General features: G+C 49.1%; 1 protein-coding gene across 1 annotated transcript in view; it reads right to left on the bottom strand.

The window, feature by feature from the left end:
- Positions 1-19,619, bottom strand: part of UNC80 (unc-80 subunit of NALCN channel complex) — a 2,761,828-nt gene that overhangs the window by 1,053,493 nt on the left and 1,688,716 nt on the right. The window contains exon 43 of the mRNA XM_078680564.1: positions 9,756-10,024. Coding sequence (XP_078536690.1) covers positions 9,756-10,024 — 269 coding nt within the window. The remainder of the gene's footprint in view (positions 1-9,755; positions 10,025-19,619) is intronic.

The following is a 19,619-nucleotide window of genomic DNA, read 5'->3' as shown; positions in this document are numbered from 1 at the left end:
GACAGAGAGAAAAGGAGGTTTAGAAGAAAGAGCCTGGAGCTCATTCTTCTGGCAAAGGTGATAGCCACCAGGAAAGCTGTCTTTAAAGTAAGAAGATGAAGATGACAGTTGTGAAGTGGCTCAAAGGGAGCACACATCAAATATGTCAGAACGAGGTTCAAGTCCCACTGAGGCATTATGAAAGGAATAGGAGGGAAAAGATAAATAATGCCTTTTAAGAATCTATTAAAAACAGGGGCTTGAAAAGAGAAGGCTGATCTGGAAGCCATAAAAAGGCTAAAATGGCTGAGGGATAGCCCTTGATAGTGCCCAGAGCAGAGCCATGCTGGGCCAAAGAAAGGAGAAATAGAAGGACCTCTGAAAGAGGGGCAGAAAGGGGATCCACAGCCTTTACTGTGCACCATGCCACAAATGTTTTCCACCTGCAGGCGTATACGCCTGGCTGCCAAGATCACATCACAAACTTCGGGAGGCAGGTCAAAAGACGTCAACTGCTGCCGCTCAATCTCCACGCAAGGAGGTGGAGGCTGGACAGGTTCGGGTGGAGGACCGTCCACTGCTGCGGCGACAGAAGATCCTCCCGAAGAGGCAGCCATCGATCGGGGGATCGATAGTCATGCTGAGTAGCTCAGGTTACCATACTCTTCGAGCCCAGTCCGGAGCCACAAGAATAACTTAGGCCTGGTCGCACTTGATCTTCTTCAGCACTCTGGGTAGAAGTGGAATAGGCAGAAAGGCGTATAGTGGACCACAGCTCCACTTGTGGCGAAAAGCGTCTCCTAGCGAGTGCCGCCTTGGAAATTCCATTACACAGAATTGATGACATTGTACCTTCTCTTTGGTGGCAAATAGATCTAACCAAGGCTCTCCCCACTGCTGAAAGAGACCTTGCGCCAAGTGCAAGTTCAAACGCCATTCGTGATCCATCATGCACCGGCGGCTTAGTTTGTCCGCCCTAGCGTTCAGTGAACCTGCCAGGTGTTGAACCACCAGGGAAATGCCCTGATGTTCCATCCATGTGCAGAGGCGCAGAGCCTCCTAACATAGGGTCCACGACCCCACCCCACCCTGTTTGTTGCAGTACCACTTGGCGGTGGTGTTGGTCGTGAACATCGTCACTGCTCTTTCTCGGACAAAGGGAAGGAATGCCTTCAGTGCAAGACGGATTGCCCAAAGTTCCAGCAGGTTGATATGAAACCCGGACTCCGCCAGAGACCAGAGGCCTCTGATCTCTGCCTCTCCCATGTGGCCTCCCCATCCCAGAAGGGACGTGTCCGTCACAACTGTGTGTTCCGGTTGGGGAAGCGAGAGGGATCTGCTGTTGACCCAATTGCGATTAGTGAGCCACCACTGTAATTGTCGTGCAGTGCCCTCTGAGATCTGGACGTGATCGGACAGGTTGCCATGATGCTGTGCCCACTGGAACTTCAGGTCCCACTGCAGAGCCCGCATATGCCATCTGGCATGATCTACTAGCACGGTGCAGGAGGCCATCAGGCCCAGTAGCCGAGGGTCATCCTGACCGAAACCTGGGATAGAGGCTGAAAGATGGGAATCATAGCCTGAATATCCCAGACTTGCTGCTCGGGAGGATAAAACTGAAACTGTGCCAAGTCCAGAATCCACTCTGATGAAGAGGAGCTTCTGAGAGGGAATCAGGTGCGACTTCGGAATGTTGATGGGTAACCCCAGCAAATGCAAGAGGTTGGCCGTAGTCTGGAGGTGGGCGACGACTGCTTGCTGAAGAAGCACAAGATGGTCTCCCGACATGCGGTCGTACTGAGGTGGCATGGCTGGATGGGTAGTCTCGAAGGGGAGAGAGTAGTCCATTTGGACAATTTGCAGCACCCACTTGTCCAAGGTAATGTTGCACCAGTGGGGGAGATGATGGTGAATTCTGCCGCCCACTGGCGTTTGATGGGTCTGAAAGTTCGGACTAGGAAGGCTATGCCGTGGATGTTGCGGGTGGAGGTGGACTGACCTGCCTGCTGGCCCCAGAACCCCCACGTCTGTGGACGCGCTGATGATGTTGCTGTGCAGGCCTGTGGCTCTGGAACAAACGTGTTGGGGCCCCCCTTCCGTGGCCAAGAAAGGAGCGAAAAGCAGAAGGCGGAGGAGGGCGAGTGGCCGACAGGCCCAAGGACTTGCCGTAGCCTGTGAGTCCTTAAATCTGTTTTATTGGCAAAGAGGCAAATGCCATGAAAGGGCATGTCCATCAGAGTGCTTTGGACATCCGCTGAGAAGCCAGTTGTCCAGAGCCAGGCGTGGCGCCGAAGTGCCACCGTCATGGAAATGGCCCTGCCCAGCGAGTCGGCGGTATCAAGCCCACAACGAATGGTGAACTTAGCTGCGTCTCTCCTAGCTGCTATAGCTTGGGAGAGTACTGTCTGTGCCTCCTCAGGACAGTTGGGCAGCACCTGCGCAACCGTATCCCACACAGAGTGGGAATAACAGCCAAATAGATATGCGGTGTTCACCGACTGCAGCCCTAAGCTGGCAGATGAAAACAGCTTCTTGCCAAGCTGCTCTAGCTTTTTGGATACCCTATCCGGAGGTGCGGAAGGGAACACGCCCTGGGAAGCAGAGGCTAGGACAACCAAACTCTCGGGAGTGGGGTGTTGGAAGAGACTGTGGGGGTCGCCCAGAGAAGGGCGATGGCGTGGGGCCAAAATCTTGTCCACAGGAGACCCTGTGTTGGGCCTGGACAAGTGCCCCCAAAAAAGTCAGAAAGTGTGTCATTAAAAGGCTGCAAGGGCTCCGATGAGGTTGCCGCTGGCTGAAGGATCTCTGGTAGGAGGTTAGTCCTGACGGCAAACTGAAAGGAGTTCGAGGTGGAGGGCCTCTGCCAGCCTACGCAACACCACTACTTAACAGGGTCCCTCTTCCGTAACCACGGTAGGAGGAGACAGCATGCCAAGGTCAGGTGAGGTGTCAAGAGGACGGGCATCCCCCAAATCCTCTGCCCAGTCCGGATCATAATTACACTGTTGAGTGACAGGGTCCTCAGACCCCTCCCAGTCCTCCCCTTCTTCCAAAGTCTGTAAAACAGGCTGAAAATAAGGAGGATGGACATAGGGTAAAAAGGCCCCATCGGCGTCGGAATCAATGCCAATCAGGTGCCGTGTCCCGGTCGGGCTGAAACTGGGGCTGACATCGGCGGTGGCACCGGACGACCTCGGAGGTGGTACTGGGGGCGACACCGGTGGAGGTATTATGAGGTCAACCGGTGTCACCCGGGATCAGAGCCCGGATCGAGGGGGGTCCTGCGGCGCCAGTGCCGATGCCGCCGGCGGCGCCGGAGCTGCTGGCGATGGAAGGGCAGGAACCCCAGTCGGGCCACGGGGCCCGTAGATGTACCGGCAGGGCCAGACGGCCCAAAGAGTTGGGCAATCGCAGCAAGAAACTCTTGCACCTGAGCAGGCGTCGCCGACGGACCCAGAAGGACGAGATACCTTCATGCTGCATTGCGCTCTGCGCTCTAATTGCCGCGCTGCTGGTTTTTAAACTTACCTATTTGCTATTTTAGTTCGGATCAGTTATTTTTCCCCTGTTTTTATATGGGACTTATTCTCTCCTCCTCACTCGCACTTTAATCGGCTGTTCACCGCTGTTTAGTGGGTCCGGTTCCTGGAGTGGGGAACTTTAGGGGCCATCTTAGGGTGGTTGGGTTATTCAGCGGGCGCCATTTGCGAGCAGTCTAGCGCTCCGGATGCTCAGAGGGACGCTTATTTAAAGCTCCCCTCTACGCCCAGCGGTATCGCGCAGCGGGCGCGCCTCCTTGGCGCTGAGTCGTGCCAGAGTCCTGCCCGTCTGCACCCGTCAGCGCCAAGGAGGCGCGGGTCGCGGCAGGACTCTAAGCAATAGCCTTATCAACATGACTCCGCCTATTATCAGTTATCAAAGGGGGGACTTGCTGCCCATTCGGGGCCGGACTGTTAATTGTGAGCACCCGCCTGTGGGCCCATTATGTGGTCCCTACCGATGCATATGTGGAGGATGGACATTAGATACTCCTTCTCTTATTCGATCGTTGGAGCTGTCATCACAACATAAAAGATTGGTATGTTCACGTGATCTTTGCATATGGAATTTAAATGTTAGATCACTGGTAAAACACCATCAGGAAATATATGATCTCCTTAAGGATGAATCTCCTGACCTGTTTTTCTTGACTGAAACTTGGCTGCAGGATACGGATACTTCCATCCTTAACTTGGCCTTCCCCCCAGAATATTCCACCTTTTCACTTAATTGTGCTACTAGGGGGGGAGGAATTGCGATGGCCATTAAGTCGTGCTATCCATGTGAATGGAAGGTTTTAAAACTCCCAGGATGTGAAAGCGCCATGTTCAAAGTCTCGATCAGCCATAATTTTACTTTTTCTGGCTTGCTAATATATCGCCCTCCAGGATGTGACTCTGCCTTTAGGGCCGCTCTCCCGGACTTAATTAGCACGGAGGCATTAGGATGTGCTAATTTTAATGTTCTCGGAGACCTCAACCTTCATTTTGACTGCCCGACCTCCCCTTCTATTAGTAGCATTCTGGCTCATTTAGAGACCTTGCAACTTTCCCAGCTGGTCACCTCTCCTACTCATAGGGGCGGACATATCCTTGACCCTTTCTTCACTAACTTAGAGGGAGTTAGGGCTCTCTGTCCCACCCAGATTGCCTGGACAGACCATATGCTGGTGAAAATGATATGCCCTATATATGAATCTCCTTTTATACCTCAGGATAGAATAGTTCTCAGACGACACTGGAACAAACTGAGACTGGAGGACTTTTATCATCTGTTGGAGGAGGCACCGCTGGGCCCTTTCACTGACGTTGACCGCGGATATGATCTTTTCTGCGAATGGATCACTCATGCTCTTGATTCTTTGATCCCCCTGGTGTGGTCTAAGTGTCGTTTGAAAGAACCTAGCCCATGGTATGACAGTTCCTTAGCGTCTCTAAAAAAAGCCTGCAGACAGGCTGAGAGGGCATGGAGGAAATCGTTTGATCCTACACTGAAGGCCTGCTACCTTGCTAAAATCAAAATCTACCATAGGGCGTTGTGTAGAACACGAGCAGCCTTTTATGCCTTAGAGTTTCAGAACAATTCGAACCCCTCGAAACTCATTTTTAAGGTACTAAAGGACCTGATGGTTAAGAGGGCAACGGCGGCAGAAATATGCTCGGACTCCCACTGCGAGGGTTTGGCCTCCTTCTTCCTCGAGAAAGTACAAGCCATCTATCGAACTTTCTCAATGGGCTCCCCTACATTGGAGAGGGTCAGCTGTACCTTGGGAAGATCTGAGTCCCTTACTACCCTGCCCTCCCTATCAATGGAGGCTTTTGACTCCCTGAGCCTCAAAATTAAGTCAGGATCTCCTGCAGATCCGATGAAACCGGCTCAGCTCAGGAATATGTCGCCGCCATGTTGCACTCCGGTGCTTTCTTTGATCAACCTCTCTCTTTCTTCAGGTGTAGTTCCCATTAGGTGGAAGCAGGCTATAGTTACACCTATTTTGAAGAAGGCTACCCTTGACCCCCTTAAACCTGAGAACTACCGCCCTATTTCCTTGCTTCCTTGGGCCACGAAAGTCACTGAGGCTCATGTGAACGGAATTCTTGCAGACCATCTCACTAGGACAAATGTCCTCGATCCCACCCAGAATGGTTTCCGTGCGGGCCACAGCACGGAGACAGCCCTACTTTCTATGGTCAAACATCTGCGTTCGGTGCTTGATTCGGGTCGGACGGCGGCACTACTGTTATTAGATCTTAGTGCCGCGTTCGACACTGTCTCGCACAGGATCTTGCTTCAGCGACTAGAAGAGGTAGGTGTCACGGGCTCTGCATTATGTTGGTTCCGCTCTTTTCTTACTGAGCGGTCCTTCAAGGTTGCGATCCCGCCTGGCAAGTCTAAATCTTATCCGTTGGACCTGGGGGTCCCACAGGGGTCATCGTTAAGTCCCACTCTATTCAACCTCTATGTGAGGCCGCTGGCTGCGGTCGTCAAGCAATGGGGCTTGACGATGGTATCATACGCAGACGATACGCAGCTGGCGGTCACGTTGAGTGGGAACTCAGATATGGAGGCTCCCAGGTTCCGGGACGGATTACGGGCAGTGGCCAACTGGATGAATTCCAACTGTCTCCAGTTAAATACCAAGAAGACCGAGGTTATGGTGGTCGGCAAGCAGGCGGAGTTGTGGGGTGATAGGTGGTGGCCCTCTGAACTGGGTGTGACCCCTTCTCCAGCATTGGAAATAAAAACTCTAGGGGTTTGGCTTGATCCGACCCTCAGTTTTATTTCTCACACTAAAAAGGTAGCGGCTACCTGCTATGGCATCATTAGAGGTTTAAGACCTATCCTTAAATTCTTTGACGCACCCACCAGGCAACTGGTGGTTCAAGCGTCAGTGTTGTCTCGGCTGGATTATGCCAGCTCGCTTATGGCGGGGATTAATCAGTCGGAACTCACCAGGCTGCAGCGAGTTCAAAATGCTGCAGCCAGAGTGGTGATAGGTCTGCCAAGGCGGGGTTCGGTCTCCAAATCGCTGCATTCTCTCCACTGGCTCCCTGTAATTCGGAGGATCAAATTCAAGGTACCTTGCCTTGCGTTTAAAATCCTCAAGGGTACATCACCTCAAATTCTGGAGAATTTGTTGGTGCCGTATGTACCCTCGCGAACCCTCAGATCTCTGGGTCAGAATCTGGTAGTGGTTCCACGTTTCAGGCTGAGCAGAGCTGGTGGCCGCTCTTTTCGAGTGTTAGCAGCGAAGTGGTGGAACTCTCTTCCTCCTCAGGTCCGGGTTCTTGATGACCTCCTCCAGTTTAGACGTGCCATCAAGACTATTCTATTTGCTTAGCTCTTAAACCGCGTTCGGTGACCTCACCTTTCTCGTCTTCTATTAGTGTTGTGTTTTGTGTACCTTGTTAAAGCGCCAGGACGCCCCTTTGCTGGGGCAGCTGTGCGCGTTATAAGTATGAATAACATAACATAACATAACATAACATGTAGGCCAGCGGCGACGTTGCAGGCTCTGCCCGAGCAGCGGGGGTGGCACCACCTGCACCCTCAGCCGCATCATGCAAAAGGCGAGAGGACGTCGAAGAGCGACAACGCTTCTCCAACTTCTTCTTGGAATGCTTCGACTTACCTGACCCCGAGTGCGAACACTTAGATCCAGAAGAATGATGGTGACGGCTCTGCGACCGCCCACTCACCCTCCCACGGGACCAGGACATTGAGCGGCGCAGAGCCGACTGCCGGACTTCCAGCCACTTTCGGGACAGCTCCTGCAAAGTCTTTGGCGCCATGGCCCGGCAGTCTGGGCAGGACTTAGAGTTGTGGTCACGCCCCAGGCAGTAGAGACACACGCGGTGTGGGTCGTTCACCGACATCATGCGGTGACAATCCCCACAGTTCTTAAAGCCGGGCATCCCTACGACACCAGGAGTCGATAGACTCAAAAGAATTGAGACAAAAGGCCTCGAAAAAAAACTCTGTGCTTGAGCGGAATAAGAAAAAACTGTCAGGGCACGTGGGTGCTTCTAAGTGGCTCCAGCGATGTCATATCGGCGCCAACGACGCCAACGATGCACACGGATCTGCACGACGATGCCTACCGACACGCAGGTGTACTGCTGATGAAAACTTTTCGGATCCAGTCTGACACCTTGGGGTAATTCTCAGGTAAGGAATCTATCACTATGTGTTTCTTTCAGATAGACAGAAAAAACACTACGGCCTCTATGGGCCGTTCTGACAATTATTTTGACAACACTAAGTACGGACAGTATTATAATGACAATTATGAGTTTGATGATGCGCCAGGAATGTCTTCACATACCTGTAGACCAGAATGGTCCTTATGTCAAAGCGGATTTGCAAGGATCGATTAAGGAAAGTACTTCCCTGGTTCTGATGATCATGGTGGGTATGCGACGTTTACAATGAAACTATTACAACGTCGTTCCATTATGACGCGGTCATAACAACGAAAGTTGTTACAACGAATTGCGCTGGGGGGCGCTCAAGGATAGTAAATCATTTAATTTGCTATCCCAACACCTTCCCTACTATCCACGGGGACTGATGTTGGAATAGTAAATTAAATTTTTTTAATTTGCGCCCCCCCAACGCAAGTCGTTGTAACGACTTGCGTTGTTACAACCGCGTTGTAATGGAACGCGTTGTAAAAGTGTGCGTCGTAATGACGTACATCCATCATGGTGTCTAAAATTATATAAAAATCTGTATTCTTTTCTAAATTGGTCTCGAGTTTCTTCTTAAGTGTGTGTCTCATTTATTGCCTCTGTGTGAACAACACATGCTTAACACTACCCTCTGACAAGCCTAAGCTGCTCGACCACACTACCACAAATTGAGCACTTGGAATTTTTAATTTAAGCCCTGTAAACCAATAAGGGTCATCTGTACTTATTTATGATGTGCCCTTACATCGGTACTACTGCATATAAAGCCAGCTTCCTAGAGTCGGCAGAAGTAGACCATCTCCAGATGGGTCATGCTCTGCATCAAAATATGCTATGTATTGGGCAAAAAGCAACATCCTAAAGGCTTGTGAGCTCATTTCACCAGAGCTACAATTGTGACTACTGTATTAGCCATTTTCCTACAAGGGCTTCCGTCAAGATGTTAGTCTGGACTGACACCAAGGCCAACTAAAGGTCAAGGACCTCAGCCACCCTCCACACCGCCATTCCAAATAATACTCCCTCCCCATAGCCACAGTAGGGGGAGAAAGCACATCAGTATCTGGAGATGAATCCAGTTCACTAGCTTCACCCAGTTCCTCACTCCAGTCCTTAGCTTCTTCTTTGGGGGGCAGGTATTCTGGAGCGACCCTTCCCATTCCTCCACAAGACCTAGCCCTAGGAAATAGGGCACAGGCTCCTGCCGGCGTCAGAGTCGGCATTGTATGATGCCCATCCGGCTCCGTGTTGGAGTCAGAGATCACAATGGGGATAACACCACTGGTCGGCACCGGTCCGGATGCAGGAATGGACCCATGAGGGCCCAGACGAGCCAGGCCCGAGCCGCTGGCACGGAACCAGATGGGGCTCCCCCCAACCCTGCAGGGCCCAAAGGCATGTTGGAGTGGTTGGCCTGCCCAAAGATGATGGTCACATAGAATTCTTTGAGTTAGGCAGGGGTCGCTCTGCCTCCAATAAAGTCAGTAACGAGTGGAGATGGCCCCGGCAGAGGCTCCGAGGAACCAGGCCTCAAATGCCGATGCTCCCTCGTCGCTTCAGGAAAAGTCAAAGAGCACTTCGATTCCTTGCTTTTTTCTTGTGCCTTGAGTTACCCGAATGTCCAGAGGACTTGGAGTGGGACGATGACGACTTTGGACTCCGTGAACAGTCCTGGGACCTTTCCCTTGACCAGGATTACGCAGTCGGGACATTCACCAATCTCCAGAGATCCACGTATAAAGGCACTCAAAAGAAAAGTAACATTGCTTTGATGGACTTTTTTTTTAATACTTTGTAACATCACAGATCATCCTTAAATGATTGCTTCCTGATATACACGGTGTACTACATAAAATAATATGAAAGTGTTCTGAAATCTTCACCTCACCACCTCCATTGGTGAAAAATAATTATTCTACAAAGCATGCAACTATATAAAAGTTTCTAGATTGAAGAACCATTTCTGTATGGCGTGGGAATTTCTAAAATAAGTATATTAGGAGCACTGCAATTTTTGCATTATAGCTTGGACGGACAAATACTTGCCTGTAGCATGGTAGGGAGAATCCACTGATAACCGCTGAGGGAGAAGAGGTGGTTGAAGTGCACAGCAGTATTGATGACAGTTGCTGCATACTGCCTAAGTAAGGCACTGTCTTCTGGGTGTAGGAGCAGGGCACCATTAAAAACATTCAGGAACAGCATGATCTCATCTCCCCAAGGGAACTCGCTCGGCATTCCCAGGAACGTCTCCTCCAAAAGCTTAATCCACAGGCTTTTGTGTAGTGTGTCAAGGCCAAACAGCTCTTTTCCAGCTAGGGACAAGATAAGATGAATACATTAAAAACAACATTATAATTCATGTAGAACAAATTACTTAACTTTGGTAACGCATTATCTGGTAGAGACTCTTATCTAGCTGCAGATTCCTTTCTTTCCCAGACATCAGGCTGGACCCAGAAACTTTAGTTGAGCAATAGCCCTTGCGCGTGCTATCGGGTGGCTCGATTCAGCTCCTCTTGATGTTGTCGGTGTCGTTAGCGTTAGCGTCAGTTATGACATCACAGTACCTATATAGGCGCCACCAAGGTGCACAGATGTCAGTACTTTTCGTTTTTTCCACACCAGGAGTGCAGAGCCATGAAGTAACTGACGTAGTCTTGTGCAAAACTAGGGCCCTGAAAAGGGGAGTAACCCTAGCCCTGCAACATTAGTCTGCAAAACGGGGAGGAATGGGTGGGGTTGTAAGAAATCAGAAGCTATATAGAGTTATGCCAGATAATGCGTTAACAAAGGTAACTAACTTGTTCATCTGATAGAGACTTCCAGCTGCAGATTCCTTACCTTTGAATTCGATACCCAAGCCATACCATCCCGGTGGTGGGTTATGAACCAATACCTTAAACTAGGAAGTCCTGCAAGACAGAACGTGCAAAATCGCCATCCCTGTGGACCTGACTGTTCAGGCAGTAGTGTTTGGCAAACGTGTGCAAAGATGCTCACGATCCTGACTGACAGATGTTCAGGACTGGGACACCGCAAGCAAAGGCCATAGTCGTAGCCTTACCCCTGGTGGCATGGGCCCTTAATCCCTCAGGGGGCTGCTTCTTTGCCAGGGCACAGCAGATCTTGATTCAGAAAACGACCCAGCAAGAGATGGACCTTTTCTGCACAGTCCTTCCCTTCTTAACTCACACGTACCCCCACAAAGAGTTGGTTGTCCACCCGGAACTCTTTTGTTCGGTCAAGGTAGAACGACAATGCTCAGTTTGGGTCCAGTTGGTGGAGAATCTCCTCTTCTTTAGAGGGATGCAGGGGGCAAGGAAGGTGGGCAACGTGATGGATTGACCCAGATGGAATGGGGTTACAGCCTTTAGTAACAAGTTTAAGCTATTGGCATTGTCAATGACAATTACAGGTTTTAAACCACCAGGGACAAGCCCTGCTGTTCCAGCCATGTCCAGAAATACAGGGCCTCTCGACAAAGTGTCCACGACCCCACCCCACCCTGCTTGTTGAAGTACCACATAACAGTGGTGATGTCCGTGAACACCTGCATTAGCTTCCTGTCGACATAGGGAAGAAATGCCTTCAACGACGAAAACTTACCTGCTACACGCCGCTACACGCCGCAGCTCACCAGGCACTTTAGTCCACGCCGCCACCGCCGAGAGTCACCTTCCTTGCAGACTGGACGCGCTGCCGCTCCGGGACCACGAATCCCGGCAGCCTACGCGGCGGTGCGCTTTGTGACACCGCGAGGGCGCCAGGGAGGCGCACAAAAGCGCCGCAGGACCGGCGGAGCAGGGGGAAACGACAAAAACTTACCTGCTATACGCCGCTACACGCCGCAGCTCACCAGGCACTTTAGTCCACGCCGCCACCGCCGAGAGTCACCTTCCTTGCAGACTGGACGCGCCGCCGCTCCGGGACCACGAATCCCGGCAGCCTACGCGGCGGCGCGCTTTGTGACACCGCGAGGGCGCCAGGGAGGCGCACAAAAGCGCCGCAGGACCAGCTTCGCGGGACGCCCGGAGCGAAGCCCGGGCAAAGGGCGGGCCCTCTACGGCCCTCATCGGCAGGAAGAGGCAGGGGCAGGGCCAGAAACGCTGCTGGACATACATGCAAGTAAGACTTAAAGTTCACTGAGTTTCCTATCAGTTTCTGTTTTATTTAAAATTTAGACTGTGAGTAAATTGTAAACATGGCTACGAAACCGAAGGAAGCCCCACAAAATACTCTTGACAACTACCTTGTTCAGACTGTGAAGAAAATAAATACGCAGAGGAGAACTTCTCTTGGGTTAAGCCAATCTCCAGACCTTCGTTGTTTGTCCCCGACTGCATCTATCCTGATTGACGATACTATTTTGCAGGAAACCAATCAGGACAGCATAATCAGTGGCCCTATTTTCCAAGGATTAAACAGTGCACTTGATATTGTACCCCTAGTTTCTGAGGCCCATAACGCACAGGCTGAAAGTGATTCTGACAATGACTCTGGCCAGGAGAGACATGCTCGAGTTACATCTGATGAACAGACACCTAAAGGGCGTACAATAAGGCCAAGACGATTATGCACAAAGAATCTTCCCAAGCAGGGTGGACTACGCCCAGGGATAAGAAAGAAGAAGGATATCACTCCAAAGAAAAAGCAAGTTAATTTAGTGGAGGATATACAAAAACATACTCTGGAGGACACACTTTATGAAAGGATTGCTAACTTATTTGAGTTAAAAATTAATACCATTGTAAAGCCTTTAATTTCTAAAATTGATAAACTGCAAGCGGAGATCAAAAGATTAGGTGGTCTCCACACTACGATCGCAGGAGGGGTAGAAAACATTACCACCATAATCACTAATCTTAGTAATAATACAGGGGATAACGTGGTTACTGAGACTGTAAATGATGGTGTAGGGACTCAATTGCCTGTTGAAGATTTACTGCCCCAACCTTCAACATCATCAGCCACTACTATTGAGGGCTCTCTTTTAATTAACATTCCAACAGACATTAGTCCCCCAGTAAGCTTACCCCCAGTAACTGCCTACCCCACGGACCCCCTACAATTTTTAGTTGAGGCTACACCAGTGGTCCTTGTGTTAGCAAATGTTCCTCCCTTGGAAGGGGGAACAGTGGAAAGCTCTACCTCCCTTACAAGTAAGGCTCTGCATTGGCTAACTAGTAACATGCGGTTTGCCCCAGGGGGAAAACAACAATTGGCAAACGTAATTCAGTCAGCAACCAGGGTCCCCTGGCTGGGTAATCGGCCGAAAAAGTTTAAAGGGGACTGTGTGACAGTGAGCCTCACAAATCAAGATGCATTGCCTAACATACTTGCTAACTTATTCCCTCCTCAACGCAGACAAGGTACTGTCGTTCCCCTGACTCTGAAGTTCTTTTATGGGGAGCAACAGAATGTCACTCATCCAAGGACCCCTGCACCAGGGTGGGATAGATCGTGGGACTTTAATTCTAGAAGGGTGCAAGACTCAAGACATAATGCTATGGTTCATTGCCCCCTTCTACCACAGCAAAACGCTTTCGTAGAACCCCTTCAATTATTCAATGGCTATGCCCCATTGTCCTTTATGGATCAGAACGACTGACTCTCTCCTAGAAAAGATATAAACGATGAGAGTCTTTTGCACGCCTCTGGGCATTTAGATCCAAAACCTATAGCTGCCAGTGCCTGCAGAATTCTGAGTTGGAACGTCGCTGGAATCAGATCTAAATTCGACGATAAGAACTGGTTGGAGACGGTCAGAACCAGCGACGTTCTTGCCTTCCAAGAAACTTGGGAGAGGTCCGACAAACTTGTTTTAGACGGCTTCTCTCATTTCTTTGTACCCGCAGTACCTAGCAGCTCTGGAAGGGCAAAGGGGGGCTTGGCCATATATATTTCCCTAGATTTAAAAGGGAAACCAAGACAGGTTAAAACAAAGTCAACAAACATCTTAGCGGTTGAATTAACTTTACAAAACTCACAGCCTATATTATTTGTAAATTTTTATAATTCTCCTGTCAGTCAAATCTTGAATGAGCATTTGGTAGCTTTAGAGGATTTCTTGTCCACCCATAGTGAGAACAGTGTTCATGGTTTTGATGTAATTCTCATGGGAGACTGTAATATTCACCCATGTAATATGGATTGCCGCGTGGAATATGAGGATTTTCCCCCCTACCTCCCAATCCCGCACTTTGAACACTCACCACGTGGAGAGGCCTTGGAATCACTCTTAGCAACTTTTAATCTTTATGAATTTCATAGTAGCAACACATGTCTGAAGCTACCAACATATGTGGGTAATAATACCGGCACAATTGTGGACTATATTTTTTTATCGTCCGGTATTTTGCCCGAAGTGTCTAATTATAAGGTAGAAATTTCAGCTTTTAGTGATCACAACCCAGTAATTTTAGAGATTGTATCTCAGGGAGTTTTAGAGAAAAGAGAATTTGAAGCTTTATGTGTGACTGACCTAGTGCTGGGAGATCAGAATCGCAGACTGAAATGGGACCAAGTAACCCCAATTACCTTCATACAGGATTCTCTGGCCAAAGTAGAGAAGGAGGTTGCAATCTGTCTGGATAATAATAACTCTGTTACCACTTTGTTAGAAGCTTTTAGTGTCATTTGCCATCAGGTCAATTTAGACCTGACTGTAAAAAATAGGCCTAATACAAACAGGGGCCCAAAGTGGTTCGATTCAAATTGTTCCAAGGCTCATTCGATCCTCCTAAAAGCTCTAAAAAACAAACCAAGAGAAAAAGAACTGATAGCATCACTGAGAAAAAAATATAATAACGCTATCAGGAAGAGGAAATCCGAAATCAAAAATGAGGCATGGAACGATTTATTGTCGCCCGACATACAGAGGGATAGCTCTAGATTTTGGGCGATAATAAACCACCCTTTTTTTGTGGGTATAGAGAAGAAGAGAGCAGATTGCACCATACCCGATGAACAGTGGGTTACACATTTCAGTAACATCTATAGCTGCCCTGATAATATTTCAGGTTGTGAAATACAGTTTACACAAGTAGCAGCTATTATCCCACCTTTTAGCACTGATGTGGTAAAAAAAGCTATCAGTGACACACACTCGAAAAAGGCACCGGGCCCCGATGGGGTTCCCGCAGATTTCTTTAAGAGTGCCCCCGAACTAAGCAGTAAAATCCTCACTAATATTTTTAATGCTACAAGAAATTTTATTTTCCCTACCAGCTGGTCTAAGTCTACCATAATACCGATTTTTAAAAAGGGACAAAGGACAGACCCGGCCTGTTACAGGCCAATCTCCCTTATTGATTCTAGTGTCAAAATCCTAGGGAGAGTCCTTTTAGGAAGACTGAATCAGCTTTTAGAAGGGAAGGGTGCCTTGTCAAACGCACAATATGGCTTTAGAGCTAAAAGAGGAACTCTAGATCAGTGTTTAAATCTAGAACTGATCATAAATAAATATGTTACTGCTAAGGGGGGCTCTCTGTACATGGCCTTTATGGACCTCTCCTCAGCTTTTGACCTGGTCAACAGGGCTAAGCTGTGGGGGGTCCTTCTGTCCATGGGCATTGATGCCCCCCTGCTGAGGTATCCAGCGGAGCTACACAGAGACCTCAAAACCTCGGTCAGGGTGACTAGTGAAGGAAGATGCACCTGTCACTTTAAGTCAGAGAGGGGGGTTAGGCAAGGATGTATCCTTGCCCCCCTCCTCTTTACTCTTTACATAAATGAGCTTGAGGCAGTTCTGGTAGACTCCCATATTGACATCCCACGTGCAGGAGAGATAAAGATACCTGTCCTCTTGTACGCGGACGATGCTGTCCTCTTAGCACGCTCTGGAGTGGCATTAAACAAACTCCTTTCATCATTTGGAGAATTTATGTCCTCATTGGACATGAAAACTAACGTAGAAAAATCCCATGTCATGATAGCAGGAGCCGCAGGTAGGAAAAGAAAGACTAAATCCTTTTTCTGTGCTGGGAAAGAGGTTAGGAGAGTTCCGTCCTTTCCCTATTTAGGAGTAATATTTGATGAAAAGGGCACGTGGGGTCCCCAGCTTTTGGCTAAAAGCAACGCTGTAGCAAGAGCGGCTGCTGGGTTGCTTGGTTTTGCCAGAAAACTTGGAGCCCGTCCCATGGAAAGCATTATAAAGGTTTACAAAGCTAAATGTTTGTCGGTTGCTCAATATGGCTCTGTCATTTGGGGGTATACAAATCATGAGTTTGATAAAATTCAGAAAGTAGAAAACAAATTTCTGAGAACTCTGCTTTCTGTTCCTCAATCAACCTCCACATACATTATACATTCAGAGCTCGGATTGGGCTATATTACCGACCTTTTGAAATCAGCCCCAGTTATCGGATGGTGGAAAGTCTGGTTAAACCAGGAGCTTACTTTAAACCACTCAATCCTTAAAGATTGTTTAGCCCTGGATAGAGCACGCAATATTCCATGGCTAAAATACGTTCAGACTCAGTTGACATTAGTTGGCCGACCTGAACTTTTCTCTTCTCCTCATCTGATAAGTCAGGAAGACTTAAAAGTAGTTAAAAATCTCCTGACAAATTACTATACTTCGGAGAGGGAAGCTATAGATCTAATTAAACCTACGGTCAGGAAACATTGTATGCTAGTAACAGTCCCAGGAATGGAACCATACCTTTTATTGGTAAATAAACCATACCATCGTTTCCTTTTAACAAGATTCCGCCTGGATTTGATCCATCACATTCTGGGTAATTTTAAAAAGTGGTCTAGACCTGAAAATGCTGAACCATGCAATTGCGATAATTTTTCCATCCAGGACACGACTCACTTTATCTTCTTCTGCGGCCATTATCAAGTCAATAGGAAAAAATATTTGCTGCCAATACTGTGCAATTTGGGTTTTACACAGGTAAAACCAGCTTTGTTGTTCCTGCAACTTCTCCCGAACTTAAAAGTAGCATTTCATGTCGCTAGCTTTTTGGTTGCAGGTGCTCGTACAAATAAGCACCGTTCTAAAACCAGGCACCTTGTCCCAGGTTAATGTTTACTTTTTATATTGTACCGATTTTACTCTTTTTAATATTAATGTATAATTTATTCTGTATAATGTGATTTTAGGGTTTTTTAAACAAAATATGTGTTTTGATGAAATGAAATGTTGTTATGTATTATTGCTCGCTCTTTTATGATTTTTAATAATCGAATAAAGATAATTGACTGACTGACTGCCTTCAATTTCAATCAAATCGCCCAGAGCTCCAACAAACTTATGTGTAGCCCCGACTCTGCCGGAGACCATTATGGCTTGATCTCCATCTCTCCCAGATGGCCACCCCATCCCAGAAGTGACACATCTGTCATGGCTGTGAGATCTGGTTGTGAAGGGACAGGGGTCTGCTGCTGACCCAATCACAGTTCGTCAACCGGCACTGCAGATCTCTTGCAGTTCCTTCCGAGATCTGGACCACATCAGTGAGATTGCCCTGATGCAGTGCCCACTGGAACTTCAAGTCCCACTGCAGAGCCCACATATGCCATCTGGCATGCTTTACTATAAGGAAGCAGGAAGCCATGAGGACCAACAGCCTCTGAGTAAGTATCACCGAAATTCAGGATAGAGGCCGAAACATCAGAATCATAACCTGAATATCCTGGACTCACTGCCCGTGAGGATAGACCTGAAACTGCACTGTGTCCTGAACAGCTCCAATGAAAGGGTGCACCTGAGAAGGAGTCAGGTTTGACTTTGGCAGGAGGTTTGCCATAGTCTGAAGGGGGAATCGACAGCCTTGAGCGAGGACGCCTTCAAGAGCCATCGAGGTAGGGGAAGACTGACAACCCTAACCTGCGCAGGGGAACTGCGACCACCATCATCATCATGGTGAACAGCCCAGGGACATTGGTAAGGCTGTAGGGGGCCATAGTAAATTGAAAGTGCCCGTGGCCTACCATGAACCGCAGGTAAGGCCTGTGGCCCGGCAGGAGGGGGATAAGAAAATACGCATCATGCATGTCCAATGCTACCATCCAGTCTTCCTGTTCTAGGGTAGACAAGACCTGAGCTAGAGTGAGCATCTTGAATTTCTTCTTCTTGAGGAAGAGATTGACGGTTCGAAGATCAAAAACTGGGCCTCAATCATTTACGCTTCTCACCAGACAGTAGCGGGAATAACAGCCACTGCCTACTTCTGAAACTGGGAACCTTCCTATTGCTCTCTTGGCCAAGAGGGCTGTAACTTCCTCCTGTAGCAATTTTACATGACCCTCCGTAGGCCGTTCCTAATTTGGCAGAATGGAAGGAGGAAAAGAAAGCAAAGGGAGAGATTAGCCCTCCTGAATATTCTGCAAGACCCACTTGCCAATGATATGGGCCTCCAGTGGGGGGAGATGAGGATGGATTCAAACTGGAGTGGTATGGTCTTTGCAGAGTCAGACTAGAAGTGCTTGGAGGCTGCAGCTGCCCAGGGCAGATTGGCCAAGGACTTCAGGCTTCCATTCCTAGGCTGAAATGAACGGCATCCACATCCCCGCCCAGCTTGGGAAGCCTGCACAGAACGGTACCTGGGATAGGGCTGATGCGGCTAGAAGCCCCTTCCATTGCCATGAAAGGGGCGAAAGGTAGTCTTGCCATGAGGAGTTGAAGAGAGGCCCACGGATCTGGCCATAGCTCGAGAGTCCTTGACCCACACAAGGGCCTAATCTGCCTTTTCCCCAAAAAGGTGGGTTCCATCAAATGGCATGTACATCAGATTTGCTTGGACATCCCCTTAGAAGCCAGTTGTCCTTAGCCAGGTGTGGCATATCAAGGCCATTGTAGTAGAAATCGATCTGCCCATCGAATCCCTTGTATCAAGGCCACACCTTATGGTGAATTTTGTAGCATCTTTCCCATCCTTAAATGCCCGAGAGAGCACAACCTGAGCCTCCTTAGGGACTGGTGGCAGCACTTGTGCAAGCTGTCTCCCAAAGGGAGTGGGAGAAACGGCCCAATAAGCATGCAGTATTCACCGACCGCAATGCCAGGCTGGAGGAACAAAACATCTTCTTCTCAAATTAATCTAGCCTCTTGGATTCTCTATCCGGAGGAACGGAAGGGAACACACCCTGTGACATAGAGGCCTGCACCACCAAACTTTCTGGGGTGGGGTATTGACTGAGGAACTCTGGGTCACTCGGAGCCAGACAATGACGGATTGCGATTGTCCTTGGCTTGGACTACGTGCCCAGAAGGACATCAGTAAGGGCTTCATTAAAGGGCAGAAGGGGTTCTGAGGTGGAAGCCCCAGGCTGAAGCACTTCAGTCAGGAGATTAGTCCTGACCTCCACAGAGGGATACTCCTGTCCAAGGACCTTGCTGCCCTCTTAACCACCATGGTATAAGATGCCCCCTCCTCTGTAGCCACTGTTGGCAGAGAGAGCATGCCAGTATCTGGAGAAATATCCAGTCTACTGGCTTCCCCAAATTCCCCATACCATTCTAACTGCTCTGCAGAGTCATCCTGGTGTTCCAGAGGGTCTATAGAGCCCTCCCATTCCTCTTCCTAGCCTAACACATCCACAAAGAGTTCACGTGACAACATAGAACCCCTGGGTTCAATCGACGTTGCAATCAGCGTCAAGTGACGTCATTCCAACTCCATTTCGTCAGGGATAAGGATGGGGCTGACACCAGCTGCACCGCAGGCACCGACTTCAGGCCCAATGCCGGAGGAGGTCGCGTAGCCAGACCTGAGATCAGATCTCCAAGACCCCACGTTTGCCATTGCCAGAACTACCGTTGTTGAATCCAATGAGCCCCCTGCCACCACGCAGTGCCTGACGGCTCACCAGAGGGGTTGGCCCGCTCAAATACACGGTGCACGGCCTCGTAGTACTCTTTGATCTGAGCGGGGGTCGCTCCTGGAAAAGGAGGGAGAT

The sequence above is a fragment of the Lissotriton helveticus genome, chromosome 3_1, assembly GCF_964261635.1.
Source record: "Lissotriton helveticus chromosome 3_1, aLisHel1.1, whole genome shotgun sequence".
NCBI lineage: Eukaryota > Metazoa > Chordata > Amphibia > Caudata > Salamandridae > Lissotriton > Lissotriton helveticus.
This window is presented reverse-complemented; position numbering and strand designations above follow the sequence as displayed.